Source organism: Periplaneta americana, chromosome 1, assembly GCF_040183065.1.
Source record: "Periplaneta americana isolate PAMFEO1 chromosome 1, P.americana_PAMFEO1_priV1, whole genome shotgun sequence".
Classification (NCBI taxonomy): Eukaryota; Metazoa; Arthropoda; class Insecta; order Blattodea; family Blattidae; genus Periplaneta; species Periplaneta americana.
The window spans coordinates 207,613,273-207,633,783 of record NC_091117.1 but is presented as its reverse complement, the minus strand read 5'-3'; the positions used below and the strand labels follow the sequence as shown (position 1 = coordinate 207,633,783).

At 33.7% G+C, this 20,511-nt stretch overlaps 1 protein-coding gene across 1 annotated transcript; it reads right to left on the bottom strand.

The window, feature by feature from the left end:
- Positions 1 to 1,257: 1,257 nt before the first annotated feature.
- LOC138706760 (alpha-L-fucosidase-like) lies at positions 1,258 to 20,508 on the bottom strand. Its single transcript, XM_069836425.1, has 9 exons — positions 20,251 to 20,508; positions 16,121 to 16,262; positions 15,401 to 15,507; positions 11,527 to 11,687; positions 8,050 to 8,251; positions 6,073 to 6,213; positions 4,774 to 4,936; positions 3,071 to 3,218; positions 1,258 to 1,498 (listed from the first exon to the last, which is right to left on the bottom strand). The coding sequence occupies exons 1-9, from the start codon at positions 20,486 to 20,488 to the stop codon at positions 1,397 to 1,399; spliced, it is 1,404 nt and encodes a 467-aa protein (XP_069692526.1). The 5' UTR covers positions 20,489 to 20,508; the 3' UTR covers positions 1,258 to 1,396.
- Between the last annotated feature and the right edge of the window lie 3 nt (positions 20,509 to 20,511).

The window sequence follows — 20,511 nt, the reverse complement described above, 5'->3', positions numbered from 1 at the left end:
CCTATGAAAGTGAACGTTCTACACACTGCATAGATTGTCAGAGTACTGTCGCTGCTGGCTGCACTAACTCATCTAACAGTCCTTGTTCATGTCCACACAGCTGGCAGCTCTTGAATGCACCAACGTCACGTGACAGCAGTGTTGCCATTACTTTTTATCCAACCTATGTAAATTGTTTGGTTTATGAAGGTCGCTAGGGCAAGTCTCAGGGAGATGGGTTGTGGTAGAATAGATGAGATCATAGTATATTTCTTTTATTTTGTCTCAAAATTTACATTATTACATTACTCTTACAGCATTTAATTTTTTTATATAAAATACTAAAAGAGAGGATGAATTTCAGGATATTTATTAATTTATTGTTACTAATGAACTGTTGTGAAATACACATCAAGATACAGAGAGTTTCTATGCAGACCGGTCCCACTCCAACCTCTACTTAACAAAATCTGTTGTTGGGCGGCAAGTGGTCATACACTGATGTACAGGTAAATCCTTACATGCTTTTTTAAGTAGACAGATGCCGTAATTGATTAACTAGCGGGCTTACTCGTGTTAATTATGTAAGTTTGTGCGGCTTACAGCTGTTTCGGTGCTTCATCACACCATCCTCAGAGCCTACTAGATCTCGGCATCATCTCGAACTTCTCTGCCTGTTATGTGGGTGCGTTTGATTGTTGAAAGGTGTTGAAAAGTGGAGTCAAATAATGTGTGTGTACTGAAATTGATCTGTGTGTTGAGAATTTGATCGGGGTGTGTTTTAGTGTTAATCAATTACTTATATTCAAGTGTTAAAAGTAGTGTACACAGGATTCAAAATAGACTGATGCCACTCCACCATTTACCACTTAGCTTCCTTGGGACGGGTGCTCCTCACTACCGCCATTATGCCAATGGAACATGACTACCTGGGACCAGTCTGCATAGGAACACTCTGTACATTGAGTCCAGAGCAGTGAAACTTTCATAACAAGTGATTTTGTTTATGTAATATAACTCATTATTACATATAACATGCATTGAGACACATCATTTCTCTTCCTCAAGCGTATTGAGAGTTTGCACTTAAAAATGATATGCTACTAGCAGTATACTATATAAAATTTTATGAAATTCTGTCAAGTAGGAATAAAGTTGTTAATTTTGTTTCTTACACCCCTAAAAAGGGGTATTTTCTCTTGCCAAACCGTAATGAAAGTTTGCACATACAAATAATATGCTATTAAATTATTACTATATAAAATTTTATGAAAACCTGTCAAATAGGAATGAAATTATTTATTTTGTCTAGCTAGATTTACGTTTTTAACCACTTTGCATGCTTATATGCATGTGTTATTTTCCGATATTCAGATACTCTTTGAAGTTTATTTGTTTACACGTGCGTCCTTTGGTTTCAGTTTGTCACATCGACTATCTTTAGGACCCAAGCCCAGTCACTTTTAACCTCAGCCTTGTTAGGAAATGTTACCAGCAAACTTTCAGCTGTCATACTCCACTGTAAAAAAAAATATATACATATCATGTAAGCTATTGTCATATGTACCGGTATGCATTCCTGAACCTAATACTTCGCTGTTCATAACATTAATTTGTTTAAACTTCTTTAGACTATTGAATATACTGTAAATAAAAGATTTTATATCTTTATAAATAATAATAATAATCCGTGGCGCTACAGCCTGTGAAGGGCCTAGACCAACCAGCCAGCTGCTGGCCTCACACCCACATGCCGAAGCAGAGGTCGACGATTATCCAACCAGAATGGAAGTATCATGTGGTTAGCACGATGATCCCCCCAGCCATTATAGCTGGCATTCGCAACTGGATTTCGCTACCTATTGTAGCTCCCCAAGTGCATCAAGATGCTGGGTGGGCACCGGTCCCATACACTGGCCGAAATTTCATGAGAAAATTTCTTCTCCCACTAGGACTCGAACCAGCGCGCATTCCGTAACACGAGTCCTAGGCAGGATGCCTTAGACCGCGACGCCACAGCGTGGGACATCTTTATAAGTACGGTATTAAAAAAAAAGCTAATTTTTCCACGTCTGAAACATCAGGCAAGATTTTTCCTTTTATGCAGCCTTTCAATGTGAACGCAGTAATTTTATTATTTTGTATATTAATTATTTTATATACAGGGTGGATGATAACCTCTGCACCAAAATGAAACTGGTAATAGATCATGAGGAGAGATTTGAAAAATCTAAATAAGTTTTTTTTTTCTCTAACATTCACGTTTTTAGAGAAAATCATTACGTTTCTATGAAGCATTTGGCAACTGCACCGCTACTCTAGGAAGCGCAATGTGCACTCCTTACCTTCCCCTCTCTCTCTCTCTCTCTCTCTCTCTCTGCTGTACTTACTTGGTGATGCGCAACAGTGCCCTGCGTTGCAAGATTTATTTTAACGATTTTCGTAATTATTCAATTTAAATTCATGGCCATACGGTTTAATTTGCAAAAAAATATTCAAGATATTAACTATTCAGATTATTTTTACCTATCTGCCTGTATAGCAATCAGCTATTTCTCTTGGGCCATTACCGCAATAGAGTGCTGCAAACATTGGGCAAAGACTATTTGTTTCCTGCTTAACGGTGCTTCATTGAAGGGAAAGTGTAATAAAAGTTTTGTTATTTTTAACATGAAGAGTTCGCGAGAAAAACGATGAATGTCACATTTCTGTTAAGGATTAGATAATGATCTAAATGAGTCAATAACTGCAAGATGTAGTGCTGTTTCTATAGAAAATAAAGGAAAGGATTACTGTATTCGTGGTGATAATTCTCCTTTTTACCATTTTTCATAAGAACAACATTAAATTTCCCAGTGATCCATTGAATTAGATAATGACATCAACCTTAAGAAAACTGTGACATTCATCGTTTTTCCCGCGAACTCTTCACATGTAGAATCACCTCTCAAATGCTGGTGCATCGATCCCATTCCACCCTGTATCATTATAAATTGTAACACAAAAATGATTTTACAATTTTGTTAATATAAAAGGAAACAAAAAGAAAGAAATTAAGCCTGTTTTATCGGAGGCAGTATATGTGAATTACCTGGAGCTCATGCTGGTATCCTAGCAAAGTAACAACAGATTGCTCTGCCAGTTGTGGCGCAGCCAACTTAAGGACTCCATCTTCGGGCCAGTCCAGTACAATGGCAAATACAGCAGGCTCCACAACATTATCACCAGTTTTGGTGTACCTGTTCATGGAAATTGCATATATAGAGATCACGATTTCCAAGAAGAAAGATTTACAGGATAAATTACATGCGTGGCAATGGTAACCAATGAAATCAGCTTGGAGGTCTTATAGATTGTCTGCTCTTTGTATTGGTCGTTAGATCAGAGGTTCACAGGTTCAGATGTGGGCAAAGACAATGGATTTTAAAGGGCAATGAAATCTTTAGTATGCTAGGCACTGTTGAACGTTATAAATTCTTTCTTACAACCCAATTACCGTGAAAGCCTACAATCTTGTGAAATATGTCTTCATTGTAATTATGAATTGGTAAAAGTCTTTAACTTTTATTTGTTAAGTCATATTCTTCGTTTATTCTAAGAACATGGATAATTTATCAGTACAATATGCGATGTTTCTCAAATGTTAATTAATTTAATTTCGTTTGCATGGAACGGAGAAAAATACTGAAAAAAGAAGCTATATAAACATAAAATAGGCAGAATAGGCAGACCTAGGAAGAGATGATCAGAACAGGTGCAGAAACCTAATTATGGAAGTATAGTCCCGACACTGTTATTTCCGGCGTGACTCCTCCTCTTTGCTTACGTCAAGGCTCTATAAATTCTAAGTAGGTAGTATCATTCGCCATTTTTGTTCTTTCGCTGCCGAGCTACCAGACGAGGGATCTATTTGCCACACTGTTAAACATTATCATGTCGTAGCTCCTATGATAATAAATCAAACGCACTGTAATTCAGCAAATAATTGAGCTGCAAATAACGTCCTCGTGTGCTTTCTGCAAACGCCAACGAAAGAGCCAAAATGGCGGGCGATTATATATTAAGTATTTATCCAGCCTTAGGAAATGCTTTACATCTTCATCAGAAAATCACAAGACGCACACGTTTAAATGTAGCCGACCTGCAACGTGATTGGCTGCCGGAAATTAGAGCGACGGGACTATAGGTGGTGGTGATGGTGGTGGTGGTGGTGGTGGTGGTGGTGGTGGTGGTGGTGGTGGTGGTGGTGGTGGTGGTGGTGGTGGTGGTGGTAGTGGCAGCAGTGGTGACAATGGTGATTATAGTGATGACAATGGAGACGATAGCAGTTTTTAAGTCATGGTGCCTAAAGAAGCCAGTAGTAATAAATAGCTCATTGTCAACAGTAATGAATAAAATTGTTGGACCAGTTTTCTCGGATTACCATTTGTCCTTACATATTTCATTAGTTTCTGCCATAATCTTCATTAATAAGTACCGGTACAGCTATGAGACACTGCCTGATCTTTAAGGTCTAAACTCTAAAAACAACACCTCTTCTGGTTCTAGTACGAATCGCGCATTTTATCAGATACATCGAATGAGCTGAGAGTATGGAACAGAAAACTGTTATTTTGTTTTTCTGTATCTACCATGCTTTTTTTTTATCATGTCTTTGTACAACTGAACATATCTAATATTATGCCTGTTTAGAATAATCCTGAATGATTTTACTTGGTTACTAAAACACATCAATTGTTGAGACTTTGTCCTTAATTCATTAGCCTTATTTTTTATATATACTTCGATATTTACCAGATTCCAGGAGTAACTGTGTCGTTTTGGTAAGTCCAAGGTTTACTGTAATAAATGGCCTCTCCGTTAACTTGAAGCCACTCTCCCATGCTTCTTAATCTTTCCTCAAATATTGGAGTTATGATTCCATCTTTGGTTGGTCCGATATTGAGTAGCAGATTACCTGAATATTGTCACACAAAATTAAAGATATTGAATCATAAGGACAAGTTCAGTAGTCAAAGGATATTGTTTTTGTCATACATGTTGTGTGATGGATATTTACTGCAACTAACTACAAATTTGAATATAGAAGTTAGCTTAATCCATGAGAGGAACCTTGTTGACGTTGACTGTGAGCACATCCTGAAATTAGGATGCATTATTTTCTCATTACCCATTTCTTTCAGTAGACCTACTGGTAACAATGAATTACCGGTACCGGTACTTCACGAAGATTAAAAAATTTTAAATGTGATATTGTATTTAGTCGTCATTTTGTTGCACTGCAATGTAACAGTAAATCAAATTAAGTGGTACTTGAAAGTATTATAAATTAGGGTGGGTTGGCATTACAGGGTGCAGAGGCACGTGACCTTCCTAGAATTTATTCTTGTTTCGTTTTATTGTCATTGTGATTATTATTATTACTACTATCGTATTTGCTCGTGTAATTTGAGCACTTTTTATTCCATTTTGGTCACTAAAAGATTGGGGAGTGTGAAATAGATATGCGGATATTTTTAGTGGAGGGCCTGATCTAGATCTTTATTCTCTTATTATGACTGAGAATGCAGTAAGTTTTGTCAATATTTTATTCTAATTTTTTGGCAATAGAACATTTTCATAATCTTGAATTAACAATTGATAGTTTATCGTTATGCCTTTGATGTTCATTCGTAAAATATGCAAAGCAAAACAAAATCCAAATTAATCATTAGAAAATTAAGGTGCGCAAATTACGCGAGCAACTACGGTATTATTATTATTATTATTATTATTATTATTATTATTATTATTATTATTATATTCCGTAAGCAATAATAATAATAATAATAATAATAATTATAATAATAAAGATAAAATCTGCTGTCCCTTTATGCCAGTATCTAATTTATTGTAACCGGATTATTGTCCAAATACCCTACATGGATTTATCTTACAGAATGATAAATGTGACTAATTTTCGCAGTTTGAAACACGAAAATGGTCAACCATAACAAAGTGTTTTTAATAAAATGCCTATATAAGTGTGAGACAGAATTTTACTTAGATTGTAAACTAATGAGTAATGAATAACCTATGATTAGGAACTCTGACCTCCACAACTAACGGTTTCAGCCAACATTTGCACCAGTTCATCCATGGTACGAAAATCTGAAAGTCTTGCATTTCTACGATATCCAAATGATCCTTTGTCAATGGTATCGCAATTCTCCCATTTGTGTTTCAGAAGTACTCCTGAAACAGATGAAAAGAGAATCGAAGTTTTATATGTTTTCAGGATAAATTAAATTAAAGTGTTACTCTTCATAATTTGTTATGGTACAATATTATCATAAGCTTAAAATTCCTTTTGAGGTCATTTTACTTGGATGTTTTTCATTGGCATATTTACATGAAGTAAGTAATTGGACACAATAATTAGGTTAAAGAATATAAATTATTCTCGAAACATGTTCTCTGAGGTCTCTTCCGTAAAATAATGTACCTTACTTACTTACAAATGGCTTTTAAGGAATCTGAAGGTTCATTGCCGCCCTCACATAAGCCCGCCAGCGGTCCCTATCCTGTGCAAGATTAATCTAGTCTCTATCATCATACCCCACCTCCCTCAAATCCATTTTAATATTATCCTCCCATCTACGTCTCGGCCTCCCTAAAGGTCTTTTTCCCTCCGGTCTCCCAACTAACACTCTATATGCATTTCTGGATTTGCCCATACGTGCTACATGCCCTGCCCATCTCAAACGTCTGGATTTAATGTTCCTAATTATGTTAGGTGAAGAATACAATGCGTGCAGTTCTGTGTTGTGTAACTTTCTCCATTCTCCTGTAACTTCATCCCGCTTAGCCCCAAATATTTTCCTAAGCACCTTATTCTCAAACACCCTTAACCTATGTTCCTCTCTCAGAGTGAGAGTCCAAGTTTCACAACCATACAGAAGAACCGGTAATATAACTGTTTTATAAATTCTAACTTTCAGATTTTTGGACAGCAGACTGGATGATAAGAGCTTCTCAACCGAATAATAACAGGCATTTCCCATATTTATTCTGCGTTTAATTTCCTCCCGAGTGTCATTTATATTTGTTACTGTTGCTCCAAGATATTTGAAATTTTCCACCTCTTCGAAGGATAAATCTCCAATTTTTATATTTCCATTTCGTACAATATTCTGGTCACGAGACATAATCATATACTTTGTCTTTTCAGGATTTACTTCCAAACCGATCGCTTTACTTGCTTCAAGTAAAATTTTCGTGTTTTCCCTAATTGTTTGTGTATTTTCTCCTAACATATTCACGTCATCTGCATAGACAAGAAGCTGATGTAACCCGTTCAATTCCAAACCCTGCCTGTTATCCTGAACTTTCCTAATGGCATATTCTAGAGCGAAGTTAAAAAGTAAAGGTGATAGTGCATCTCCCTGCTTTAGCCCGCAGTGAATTGGAAAAGCATCAGATAGAAACTGACCTATACGGACTCTGCTGTATGTTTCACTGAGACATATTTTAATTAATCGAACTAGTTTCTTGGGAATACCAAATTCAATAAGAATATCATATAATACTTCTCTCTTAACCGAGTCATATACCTTTTTGAAATCTATGAATAACTGATGCACTGTACCCTTATACTCCCATTTTTTCTCCATTATCTGTCGAATACAAAAAATCTGATCAATAGTCGATCTGTTACGCCGAAAACCGCACTGATGATCCCCAATAATTTCATCTACGTACGGAGTTAATCTTCTCAAAAGAATATTGTACCAGTAATAATAATAATAATAATAATAATAGTAATAATAATAAAGAAAAAATAATGTACCAGTAATAATAAAGGAAATAATGACTATATGAAAATTCAAAACTTAAAACCCATCATCACTTGTACAGTTTTCAAATTAGGATCATGTTTTCCTTCACACTTTCGGACAATCCAATCTACTTTGTTAATAAATTATTTAATTTTGCAGTAGTGCAATCTATATACTTATTATTGGAGAAGTTATGTTAGTCCTCTTCGACAGTTTTGCTGTAGTCACTAGGAAGATAAAGAAATGATTTTACCAGGATTATAGCGGTCAGAATATGTGTAGAAATCCCCATGTTTTCCATTCATTCCAATTCCCCAGCGATCATTGACTACAACTGTATCCTTGACGGGACTATCATTGTAGAGCCAGGCTATGAATTCAGTTGCTCTCCAGTACACGTCTGTTGCTTGAATGCTGCCGTCTGACCAAATGATATCAGGTTGGTAGTTTTCCACCTGTTCCAATATACCAACATAATAATTACTTAAATGAAACATAACTATTTTTTATAATGCTAGTAAAAAGGTAATGGGCGTTTTAAAACTATATGAATTTAGGTCGTTGTGGCTATAGGACAATTATTTGAGAGTTCCTTTAAAAAAAATGCAGATTTTTTTCTCTGGCAGATGTTAGTACACCATGATATTGAACACATTTTATCGTCTAAAGAAAGTGAAACAAAGCAAATGGTTTGACGTGTTACAATATTAAAGAAAGTAAATACATGGAATATATTAAATCTAGTCAATGCACTAGTAAATGCTTGTCTTTTAGTTTATAAAATGATGTACTGTATGTGTCATACAAGTAGATTCGCTTCTACAGTATTAGAGGATTGAAGAAAAATTAAAATCAAATCTGGAGGATAACTGAGAAGCTTAACTTTTTTTTAAAGATATGGTATACAGTATAAAAATAAATGCACGAAAAAAGTGTCGATCACATTCTAGATGACGTGATTCGTCATACCAGTACTAATTAATATTATGGATATACTACTTCGTGTAAAATACATTTTGACAATTTTTATTAGTAAAAAATAACATTCATATTTCTTTCGGACCTATTTTATTTCTAAGTATATACCATAGTTAGTTTTGAAGTTTTAGTTGTATGTACTTTAGGCTTCAGGTTTTGCTGGACATATATAGAATTTGACAGTACCACTCAGTGGTCGAATTGGAAATAAATTACTGCAGGTGTGCACTGACTTGTCTTGCAATACTATTTTGGGTATTTCTTAGATAAGACATTGCTTCCGCTCGTGAACTAAATAACGTACTATGTAAGACATCACACACTATTGCAGGAATGTCTAAAAGAAGGCACAGATTATGACGACACTGTTGGTTAGTATATTGCTTGTGTGATCAGCTTCGTTAAATAACCAGCCAATTTCAAAATTTTACTGCTAGTATGCTTTTTGGCATCTTATTTTACTTCTGGTGTGCCATACCGACTCATACCAGCCCAATTCGACCACTGCTACCACCTGAGAAATCTGATTTTAAGGTCAGATCCTAAAGAATCCTAATTGACTACAGTAGAACTCCGATTATCCGTCACCCTATTAACCGATTGGCGGATTATCCGTCTGTCTATTTCTCGCTCTTTTTTCTTCAGAAATAAATAACGTATACACTGTTTTGTACATCATATTAATAGGTTCTACATATGTTTTGTTAGAGAGTGTTATTACAAGCCTCTATCGTTACACAGCATTGTCTACTGTTCGAATTGCCGTTCTATAATGTAACTTGTATATAAAATGTCTTCCACGGGTGTTAACAGAAAACGTGTTGTGCTAAATATCGAAAAAAAAAAAATGGAAATAATTTAATGGTTTGAGAAAGAGAAATTGTGGCTCATCTCGTATCGGAATACGAGATTGGAGTTACAACTGCTCGATTTAATAAAAAAAAAACAAGGATAAAGTGTAAAAATATGTAAATCTACAACACGAGACCTTCTTTATTTCTATCTTTCCTGAGACAGTCATTACAAAGGGCTTCCTTGCCCCTTAAAAACCCGTCGTTGACAACCAGACTTTATTAGTGAACTTCTGATCCACTACCTAGCGAGTCAAATACAAGACCACGGAGGAAATTACAAAATCTTTCATTGTACGGATTATCCGGTTTTTTCGATCAACCGTTCAGTCCATCCCCTTCATTACCACGGATAATAGAGGGTGTACTGTATGTTTAGTATTTCAGTTTGTATTCTATGTTTATTTAATTACCAGTAATATTGTTTATTTTTCGAAGATGAAAGATGTGAAATAATTGGTTTAAGTTTTGTATACTTTATTTATTAGTGTTTTCACTGTCATTCAAAAAGTACTACAGAGAATTCAGCTTGGCTCCTGGCCAGGAACATGCATAAAACATAGGCCTACTTCTATGGCCATTAGATTCCGCTATTATCGATCCGTAACCTGCCATGTATTTTTACTCCTATAACTTCGGCCTCGGTAGCGTAATTGGTATAGCACTGGCCTTCTATGTTGGAGGTTGCGGGTTCGATCCCGACCAGGTCGATGGGATTTAAGTGTATTTAAATGCGACAGGCTCATGTTAGTAGATTTACTGGCATGTAAAATAACTCCTGCGGGACAAAATTCTGGCACACTGGCGACGCTGATATAACCTTTGCAGTTGCGAGCGTCGTTAAATAAACTATAATTTAAATTTTATCTTCGATTAATAAATAGCATGCACACTATTATATTTTTATTTTTGAGTATTAACCTGTGTTGGAGTTATTCAAAGTGGTGTCCATTTGCATTCATACATTCCTGACATATTTTGATGATATTATTCACATCCTAAAAAACCCTAAAAAGGTAGAATATATAAGGATAACCCCCACACTGTAGGCGGACTTTGAGACACTGTAAGAGGAGGAATTACAAGCGTTATGGACATGTAACTTTTGTGTGTGAATAAAAATTTTCTCAAACAATGTTGGGAATGTGTGAAAGCAGACGGTGACCACTTTTAAACTCATTATGAAATAAAAATATCATTAAGTGAGCATGCTATTAGTAATCAAAGATTTGTGAGTAAAAGTATGCAGGAACTTACAGATTGATAATGATACGGTCTACACCAGCCGTGCAAGCATGTCTGATGCGTGTGTTTCTGGCAGAGAGCTGACCTAAACATTCTATATATGACTGGTATTCGTCAAAGTGCTTTCATTGGATTTTAAGAACTATTGTTAAAACATTGCTTCAAACACAGTAATATGCTCCAAGTATTATTATTTTTTTCTGAAAGGACTTAACAAAATTCAGAATAATGTATAGAATCTTAAAATTATTGAGAAAACTAAATTTTAAGACACTTCTTAAAAATGCAATGTTTATTCATGTAATACATCTTGCGGATGTGTATCTGATTTGCATCAAAGATAAAGATGATGATTATGATTATTAACGAATAAATTGTTGAGTTATGGTGGGAAAAGTGGGAGTACAGCAATAAAACGTTCCTCAACATCTTCATTTAAAGCAAATTCCATTTTAAATCACTGGAATTTAACTTTGATCTCTAACATGAAAAACTAACAGCTCTCCCAAAATGCAGAATAATATTGTCTGCTGATTTCAATCTTAATTCAGTGTATCACAAGTAACTTTTTTTTTTTTTCCGTTGTATGTATTGGCCTGTGTGTCCTAATTATGTATATTCTTACTACTGTCTTGCATGAAGATTGGCATACTAACCAGTTCATAGAGTTCAGGTGCTGTCTTCTGGAGCACAAAATATTGCGAAGTGTAGTTATTTTGCTTATCTTGCAGATAAAGTGGATTGAACCATTCAAACAGAGAGTGATATAGTCCAAATTTAAGATCTGTTTTTTGTTTTATAGCATTTGCCAGTTCACCTATAAGCAGAAATGTCTTCGTGCACATAACAGTAATTCAAAATGTAAACAGATTAGATTAGACTTATTTATTACATTCTATGAACTCTAGTACCTTATACATGTGTCCAAGGACAACTAAATAGAGAACAAGCCAGAATAATATATAAGAACTTACTTCGGAATATGTATGGTAAGACTTTCCTGTGATAAATTTCAACGTACCTCGTTTACATGTTTCGACCTATTTATGGGTCATCTTCAGAACTGGTCGTTATTGGTCTTGGCGCCACTTGTTTTGTTTCCTGTGAGGGTGTGTTCCTGTGGTATAGTGTAGAGTCAAAGAGTGTGTGTGTTCTGAGCTTGAGTTGTGTGTTGAGAATTTCGTTGGGGTGTGTTTTTGTGTGTCTGTATATTTCATATTGTTCTACTGTGTTTAGTTTCTGGCTTTTTGGTTGGATGTGTAGTATTTCCATGTCTGTGTTGATGTCTCTGTGGGTGTGGTTAGCATTTGTGATGTGTTCTGCATATGTGGAGGTGTTTTGTAATTTTGTTATGGCTGTGATGTGTTCTTTGTAACGTGTTTGAAACGATCTGCCTGTCTGTCCTATGTAGAAGTTGTTGCAGGTGTTACATTTGAGTTTGTATACGCCTGTGTGGTTGTATTTGTTTGTTTGTGTTGTTTGTGTGTTGAGATGTTTTTGTAGAGTGTTATTTGTTCTGTCTGCGATGTTGTAATTTAATTTCTTGAATGAGGTTGCAATTTTGTGTGTGTTTTTGTTTTCGTATGTTAGTGTGATGTATTTTTTGTGTTCTTGTGTTTGTGTTGTATTCTTATGTTTTTTGTGATTATGTTTTGTCTTACATATTATGTTGTCTATTATGTTAGGGTTGTATCCGTTTTCTTGTGCTATGTATTTGATTGTAATTGATTAACTAGCAGACTTACTCGTGTTAATTATGTAAGTCTGTGCGGCTTACAGCTGTTTCGGTGCTTCATCACACCATCCTCAGAGCCTACTAGTCGGCTAGTTAATCAGTTACTTATATTCAAGTGTTAAAAGTAGTGTATGCAAGATTCAAAATGGATTATTTGATTGTGTTTAGCTCTTCCTTGTAATCTTGTTGGTTCATTGGTATGTTGAGTAGTCTGTGTACCATTGTTCGGAATGGAGCTTGTTTGTGTTGTGTGGGGTGGTTGGATGTAATTAATTGATGAACTAGTGGACTTACTCGTGTTAAATATGTATTATTTGTCCGGCTTACAGCTGTTTCAGTGCTTCACGCACAATCATCAGAGCCTACTAGATTGCGGCGTCATCTCGAACGTCTCTGCCTGTTAGGAGGGTGTGTTTTATTGTTGGAAGGTGTTGAAGTGTGGAGTCGAATATTGTGTGTGTACTGAAATTGATCTGTGTGTTGAGGATTTGATCGGGGTGTGTTTTAGAGTGTTTGTATATTTCGTATTGTTCTAGTGTGTTGAGTTTTTGGTTCTTGGGTTGTGTGTGTAGGATTTCCATGTCCGTATTTATGTTATTGTGGTTGGATGTGTTGTGTATGTGTGTTGTTGTTGTTGTGGGTTTTCTGTAAACGAGGTACGTTGAAATTTAACACAGGAAAGTCTTACCATACATATTCCGAAGTGATACAGTGTTAAAAGTTGTGTAATCAAGATGTATAAGAACTTACGCTTAGGTACCCTACATTGTTAATAATATAGAATACTGAATGTCTAGATTGTAGAGAAACTGTAAACCCAATCACTCAGCTCTTGGCTGAGCCATTTGCAGACTCCAGTTATGCAGGATGCTTGCTATAGTGATATGCAGCACACTATCAGTATTTCAGACTATTATAATGTAAAGCATTACGAAATAAAAGCAGTTGAAATATAATACTTACTAATGGAGATACTGATGCTTCTGGAAAAATGCAGAAGCACACGTTCTGTGACAGCATATATAGCCGACTATACTATGGAATAATTTCACAGAGTATTCCGAGGATAAAATTTTCAGTAGGAGTGTGTGACTCCCTCGATCTTTCGACTTAACCCTTTGTGACTTCTATCTGTGAGAAACTCTTAAAGGCAAAGTATACAAAAAGTCCACATGTCGTGTAAGAATTGTAAAATAGCATCTCAGAAAACATTGCCTCCAATTCTAAACGGAAACTGCAGCAAGTGATGCATCACTTCTTAAACAGATATGACAAATATTTGGATGTCAAAGACAGGCAGTTATAGCATCTCCTTTCTTAATTTGGGTGAGTGATTGATGTTTTAATTGCTTATATTTAGTAATATTTTACATTAATAATTTGTGGTGTGTTGACTTACCGGTACTGTACTGTGTATAGTGAGTAATTTGCATAACCATAGGTTTTACAATTAAATATTTAGTCTCTCTGGGAAGATGTAACTTATATACAGTACCTGGCCACATTAAAAGAATCAACCACAATTTTTCAAATATTTCATTTTTATTCTACATTTACTGCAATTTCATATTTAAAAAATCAACTATATTAACTACACTAAAATCATAACACATTTTGAACAATATTTGCATTTTCATATTACAAAATGATAGAATAATGTTTATTGAAGTCCATGTGAAGTCCTTAAATTTTGTGGGTCCCGCCTTTTTCCTTTAATAACATCCTCAACTCAACTTGGCACACTCTCAATCACTTTGGTTATAATAACCTGATTAGAAGTTTTCTTTTTCACCAATTACCACAGATTCCCGATTGGGTTTAAATCCAGAATATTTCCGCGCCAAGACAAAAGATGGACTTTTTCTGATAGAATAGTGTTATTTTGTAATCTAAAGATGTAAACATTATTGTAAATTTGTTCTGAAAATGTAGTGGAACTAATGTAGTGTATTTTTATATACAAAATTGCAGTAAATGTAGAATAAAAAGAAAGTATTTGAAAAATTGTAGATGATTTTATTAATGTGACCAGGTACTGTAAAACAGTACAGTAATATTGTAAAATTCCTTTGCAGAACGAAAAGTTACATTTGTTTGGATCAAATTTCTGCACATTTAAAAAACAAAGTTGAAATTCTTTCACTAATTTCTTATCATGATACACTGTTCTCTTAAATTGACTGAACATATTGGGAATTAAATCAGTAACTTTCCCAAAACGCTATGAAATGTTTCATATAAAACAATTTTTATCTCGAAAAGGAAGCAAAAACGAGTAAAATTGTATTAAAAAAACATTTTTTGTTTGAAATATCTAAAAGAATAATCCCTGAAATTAATGACATTACTTATGTTTCACTCTGTATTACTAATTAATTTGTCTTCTATTCATCTCAAATAAAAAGTTTTGTCACAGCAAAAATAACTACAATCTTTTGCATCAACCCAGTACCGTATCTAGGAAAGGCATTTTCAATGTACGAGGATATTAAAGACACAGCCCCTGTGTCGATTTTGAGCTTCTATGAAAGCTTACATCTTATCTAGGAAAAAAACAAAGAGTATCTGTACTCTATGTTACACAAGTTCTTTTAGGATGCAGTAACGCAACTAATTTGGATTTCTATCATATTCTATTACTTTAATACAGAAGTACTGATTTGTAAAATTAAGTCTTACAGCTTAAACTTTACACCAGTAGTTATTTTTATTCTTTTATACGACAAAACCTTCGGAAACCATGCGAGATATTGTACACAAGAGTGATGACCAAGTTACATGGTGCTGTACCTTACCTACTAGATCTCTGTGTGGACCTACATCCATGCTATTCCAACTAAAAGCTGTCTTGGATGGCCACAAAGTATATCCTTCATGATGTTTGCTTGTCAACACAACATACCTAATACATAGAAACAATTAGGTGAAATGTTGCCTGAAAGAGTTGCAAAATTGTGAGTCGAATGTTACTTAAACTGGAAACATTAAATCGTTTTCAAAACTTATTTCGCGTCTATTAAATTTCTTCCACCTTCTTTTTTTTCACTCCACTAATTGTCATTTACTTCCGTATATGATCACACCAATTATGAAAAGCCTCTGTAGTATAAATAAATAATAAATAATCCTAGGCGCAACAACCTATAGAGGCCCAAGGCTGACCAGCTAACTGTTGTCTTCATGTCCACATATCATGAATGATCATCTACCATAACACACTCTCGAAAACTACAGATTTAAAGTAGATAATTAATTTTGTGTAAGTACAGTACATGAAAACTTATGTCAAAGAGTAGGTTTTCTTATTACATTACTAAATCTATTCTTTGAGATTCTTTAATTTGTAGTGCTGAAGATGAATGCCCATTGAATTGCGTGATATAGACCTACTTTTTTCACTATAACTGGTTTACAGACTATAATGTAGTTTAGAAATTAATAACTGATATGAAGAAATAAAACATATAACTAATAGTTGTGCTTGATCAAAGTTAAAATACATCAAGTTTCTTTACTTTGCTCCAGAACTCTGGAATATTTCCGCCCAGTCTTCAGGATTGTAGAATTCTGCTGTGAAGTCACGGGCAAAATCTTGATACGTGAAATTTGGTGGATAGTTCTCCTTCATGAAATTAACAATTGGAGAGTAGCTTTCTTCTGAAATATCGTACAAAAATTGAAATATGTTATTCTTATTTATACATCTAGCTTCTAAGTTTTAATTTTATTACATAACCATATATTTTTACAGTTCTTTTCATTGCATTTTTTCTAAATTGATAATTTTCACCTGTTATTACTTGCTTCGATCATAATCTGATTTATATAATTAACCATATTTTTTAAGGCTATGGATCAGTGGAAATAACGAAAAAAAAAAAAACATTAGAAAAATGAAAACTTTGTTTTTAACTCTAAAAAATAATGTTTCAGTTTTCTAAATCTGTGCTTATTTTGTTCCTACGACACTTTAAAAGTCCCTCAGGACGAATTTAAAGGGACCAGCGCATGTGTAGAACTGCAGCCCTTTAAACTGACACTCAGCTGTCATTGTGACAGAACTTGTTCTTCATTCTAACTAATTTTACTTTTCATTCAGTTCATATTTTGCGCTGTTATGTAGGAGAAAAATGTGTGTGTGTGTGTGGTAGACCTTTGCATACTTCCACTCGGTAATGTGTTTTGGAATAATATTCTGGGGAAATTCTACAGATAGTAACAATATATTTCTATTACAAAAAAGAGTAATTAGAATAATAGTAGGTGCCAAATCTAGGGAATCGTGTAGGACTATTTTTAAAAAACTACAAATAATGCCCATGGCTTGTCAGTATATCTTTTCATTAATAATCTTCCTCGTATGAAATCGTGAAAACTTTGTAACTAATTCAACAGTTCATAGCATAAATACACGTCAAAAAATGACTTTCATACTCCATCAGCAAGTCTATCGTGCTATCAAAAAGGAGTACGTTATATGGCAGTAAAAATTTTTAATAGCCTCCCTATCGATATAAAAAATGAAACTCAAAACATAAAATTATTTAGGGCCAAATTAATGAAGTACCTAATTTCTCACGCCTTCTATTCTGTAGGTAAATTCATGACATTCAGTAACACTTCATGAAATTGACACTAAAACTTTGTGTTGTACTAGTAGACCATATTGTAAATCTCGTCTGTATATATTTCATCTAGACTGTGACTATAAATTAAGATTTTATAATAGTATTAAGTTTTTTGACTTGTTCCATATTCTAGCTGTAAGTATGTATGAATACCATGGAATGTTAATACAATACAATACAATACCTGTATAGGAAGGAAGGATATCGATAGTATATATATATATATATATATATATATATATATATATATATATATATATATCATATACATGCTGTACTTTGATACTCGTTTTCTCGATTTTCCAGTTTTCAACATTTTGTAACATTTAAAATGCTCTAATGAATGCAGTTTTTCTCCAGTCTCAGTGAAATTTTTCCGAGAAGTCCACAAAAGCATGTAAAGTAAACTGACACATGTGTTTTCTTCTACTATTGAAAATATTCAAATCACTATGTGTTGAGGATGTTATAAGTTTTAAAAAATTGAAAAATTAAAAACTAAAAGGATAAATATTTTTTCTCAAAAAGCAATTGGAAAATATGAAACCCATGTGTCATATTCTACATACATCTATCAGGAATAAATTAAATATACATTTAAGAAAAAATTATGTAAACTTTGAAAATTGTAACAATTATTTCAGTATTAAAAAAACAACAAAAATTAATTATAACGAAACTAATTTGAATATCAGAGTGAAAATTTGTGAATTGCATGTCCACATTGTAAGAAATATATGGTAAAAGTTTCAGATTAATTGGTATAAAAATGTAGAAGTTAGAAATTTCGCAAGTCCATAGCCTTAATACACATATCTTGTGTATGTACTAGGAAGTTTTTTCATACAGATTTATCCTTTATATGCTTGGTTAATTGCCATAAAAATTAATACTCTTCTTTTTTTTCTCCTGCCTTTGTAAGTAATTCTCATGTTTACATTTGAGAGCTGTTCAAGCACTCATGTTTGATAATCACACTCACAAAATGGGACAGAGAAGATTGTAATAGTAGTGTTTGTGGAGGTGAGGACAGATGTGGAGATAGCAGCGGTAATGTTGGTTGCAGTGAAGGTAGCTGTGGTGATGGTGTTTATGGAAGTGGGGGCAGTGATGATAGCAGCGATGGCAGTGGAATTGATGATATTGGTGTAATGGAGATATGTGGTGGTGTCGACTTACGAAAGTAACTAAAAATTATGATCTTTTTCAAAATTGTGATTAATTTTATTGTAAAGTCGACTCAATTAAAGGTGAAGTCAATAGGCAATTGAATTCTTTGAAATCAGAATTTCTTGAAGTCCAAAATGTTCCTCTGTTGGAAAGTTAAACTCTTGAATTATGGAAGGTGTAGTGACCATCAATATGAATTTTTAATACTGTTGCAGTATTGATTTTTATAATTTGTTGTTTTCAAACTCTTTTCCTTCTTTATTTTATATTCACAAGTTTTTATTTTATGTATTCACTAGCCGTACCCGTGCGCTCCGCTGCACCCGTTAGAAATAAATATAAACTAATTACATAATTAAAATAGCACATTTGGTCCAGGGAACATTCGTGTTTGATAGAAGGATAAATCGTTTAATATGTTACTTAATTTAAATTGTTAAAAAAAAAAAAAATTAAAATGCGATCATTTTGGCCCAGAGAGCACTCATTTGGTGCAATGACAATTTCTTTAACATGTTTCTTAATTTTTATTACATGCAACCATAGTTTAATGAAGATTGACATATCATTTAGTTTTAATGTGTATACTTTATATTACTCTGCTATATGTTTCCATTGAATTATGGTAATAACTTAATTTTAACCCTTGTTTTTTACGTCTTCAGTAAATGGTGCTTGGCCCACTATGGTTCTGAACCCTTCAAATAACTTAAATAGTGATATAGCATATATAGCGATATGCAATTATATTTCTTTCTATCAAGTTTTCTGTGCATAAGAAGCTATTTTAATCTTACCCGTCCTCAATTCACTCAGAAGTTACTGTAATAACATTAAAGCATTATGTCCATCTAGAGAAACTACACTTTCCAATGCTGAAATAATAATTAATTATACAAATGTTTAATTAGCTTTCGATATTACTTCATACAAACACAGAAACATTCTCTGTAGGCTATGTTTAATAGATTTCGATTGTTAGTGTCCAAGGCCCCTTTTAGACAAAGTCATTTGTTTCTATTTCATTGCACGCCAATAGGTGGCATCGTTATTTTAATTTTAAAACTTATTTATCTCATTAAATATCAGTCCTATCAAAATTTTTCCTAGAATAAAACTTATCGGAAATCATTTTTAAAAAAAACTTTTGTTATGTAACATTTTTCATGATATATGATATGAGATATTTCGATTTATTTAATTCAAGCCCCCTCATAACCCCCCTTTTAAATAAAGTATTTTGAATGTCATATAGCCTAAAATCTAAGTTACAACGAACTTAATTTATATTCCAATTTCTATATAAATCGGTTCAGCCATTATCGCGTGAAAAGATAACAAACATCCAGACAGACAGACAGACATACAAACAAAAATTTCAAAAAAGCGATTTTCGGTTTTAGGATGGTTAATTATACATGTTAGGACCAATTATTTTTGGAAAAGCGAAAATTACCAGAAAAATTTCGGCTACAGATTTATTATTAGTATAGATTAGGTAATTAAATTCAAAATATACATATGAAATATAAATTACTTTTTTACGACCAGTCATCATGAAACCATGTCAGTTTATTCACCATTAAGTGGGTGTGATTAATAAAACTCCTATTGATAGTAACAATGACATAAGGAATAAACAGTTTTTCATTCATACCTATTTGAATTTAGATATTGCCTAATCACTATTTCTCTATGATGAAGTGAGAAAGATTTTTCTGTTAGTATCTGGTCAAAATTAATAATTTATGTTCACATTATTGTATATTTATTATCAAAATATATATACGCCTACAAGCAATAAGGAAACATTCTTTACTTTCCGCATTAATATTAAGTTTATTTACCTTTCCAAAAATACCAGAACCATTCAGATGAAAAACTCGGTACAGAATAAATACCCCAATGTATAAAAATTCCAAACTTGGCATCGTCAAACCATTGAGGAAGTGGTCTTGTATCAAGACTGTCCCACGTAGGTTCATATCTCTTACTTGTTTCTTGTTCAGACGTACTGGCGTCTGGCGATATAAAAAATATAAAAAGGCACACTAAGAGCTTCATGTTAGTTTGATGACTTGACATGAAATAAAAGCAAATATCATATC

Bases quoted from the DNA above. Each gene is read 5' to 3' on its own strand.
- LOC138706760 (XM_069836425.1), bottom strand. From the start codon at position 20,488: ATGTCAAGTCATCAAACTAACATGAAGCTCTTAGTGTGCCTTTTTATA. The intron at 15,508-16,120 runs GTAAAGAAACTT...TCTATGTATTAG, and splicing joins TTCCAGAGTTCTGGAGCAAA to GTATGTTGTGTTGACAAGCA. The intron at 8,252-11,526 runs GTTAGTATGCCA...ATATTGGAACAG, and splicing joins CACCTGAACTCTATGAACTG to GTGGAAAACTACCAACCTGA.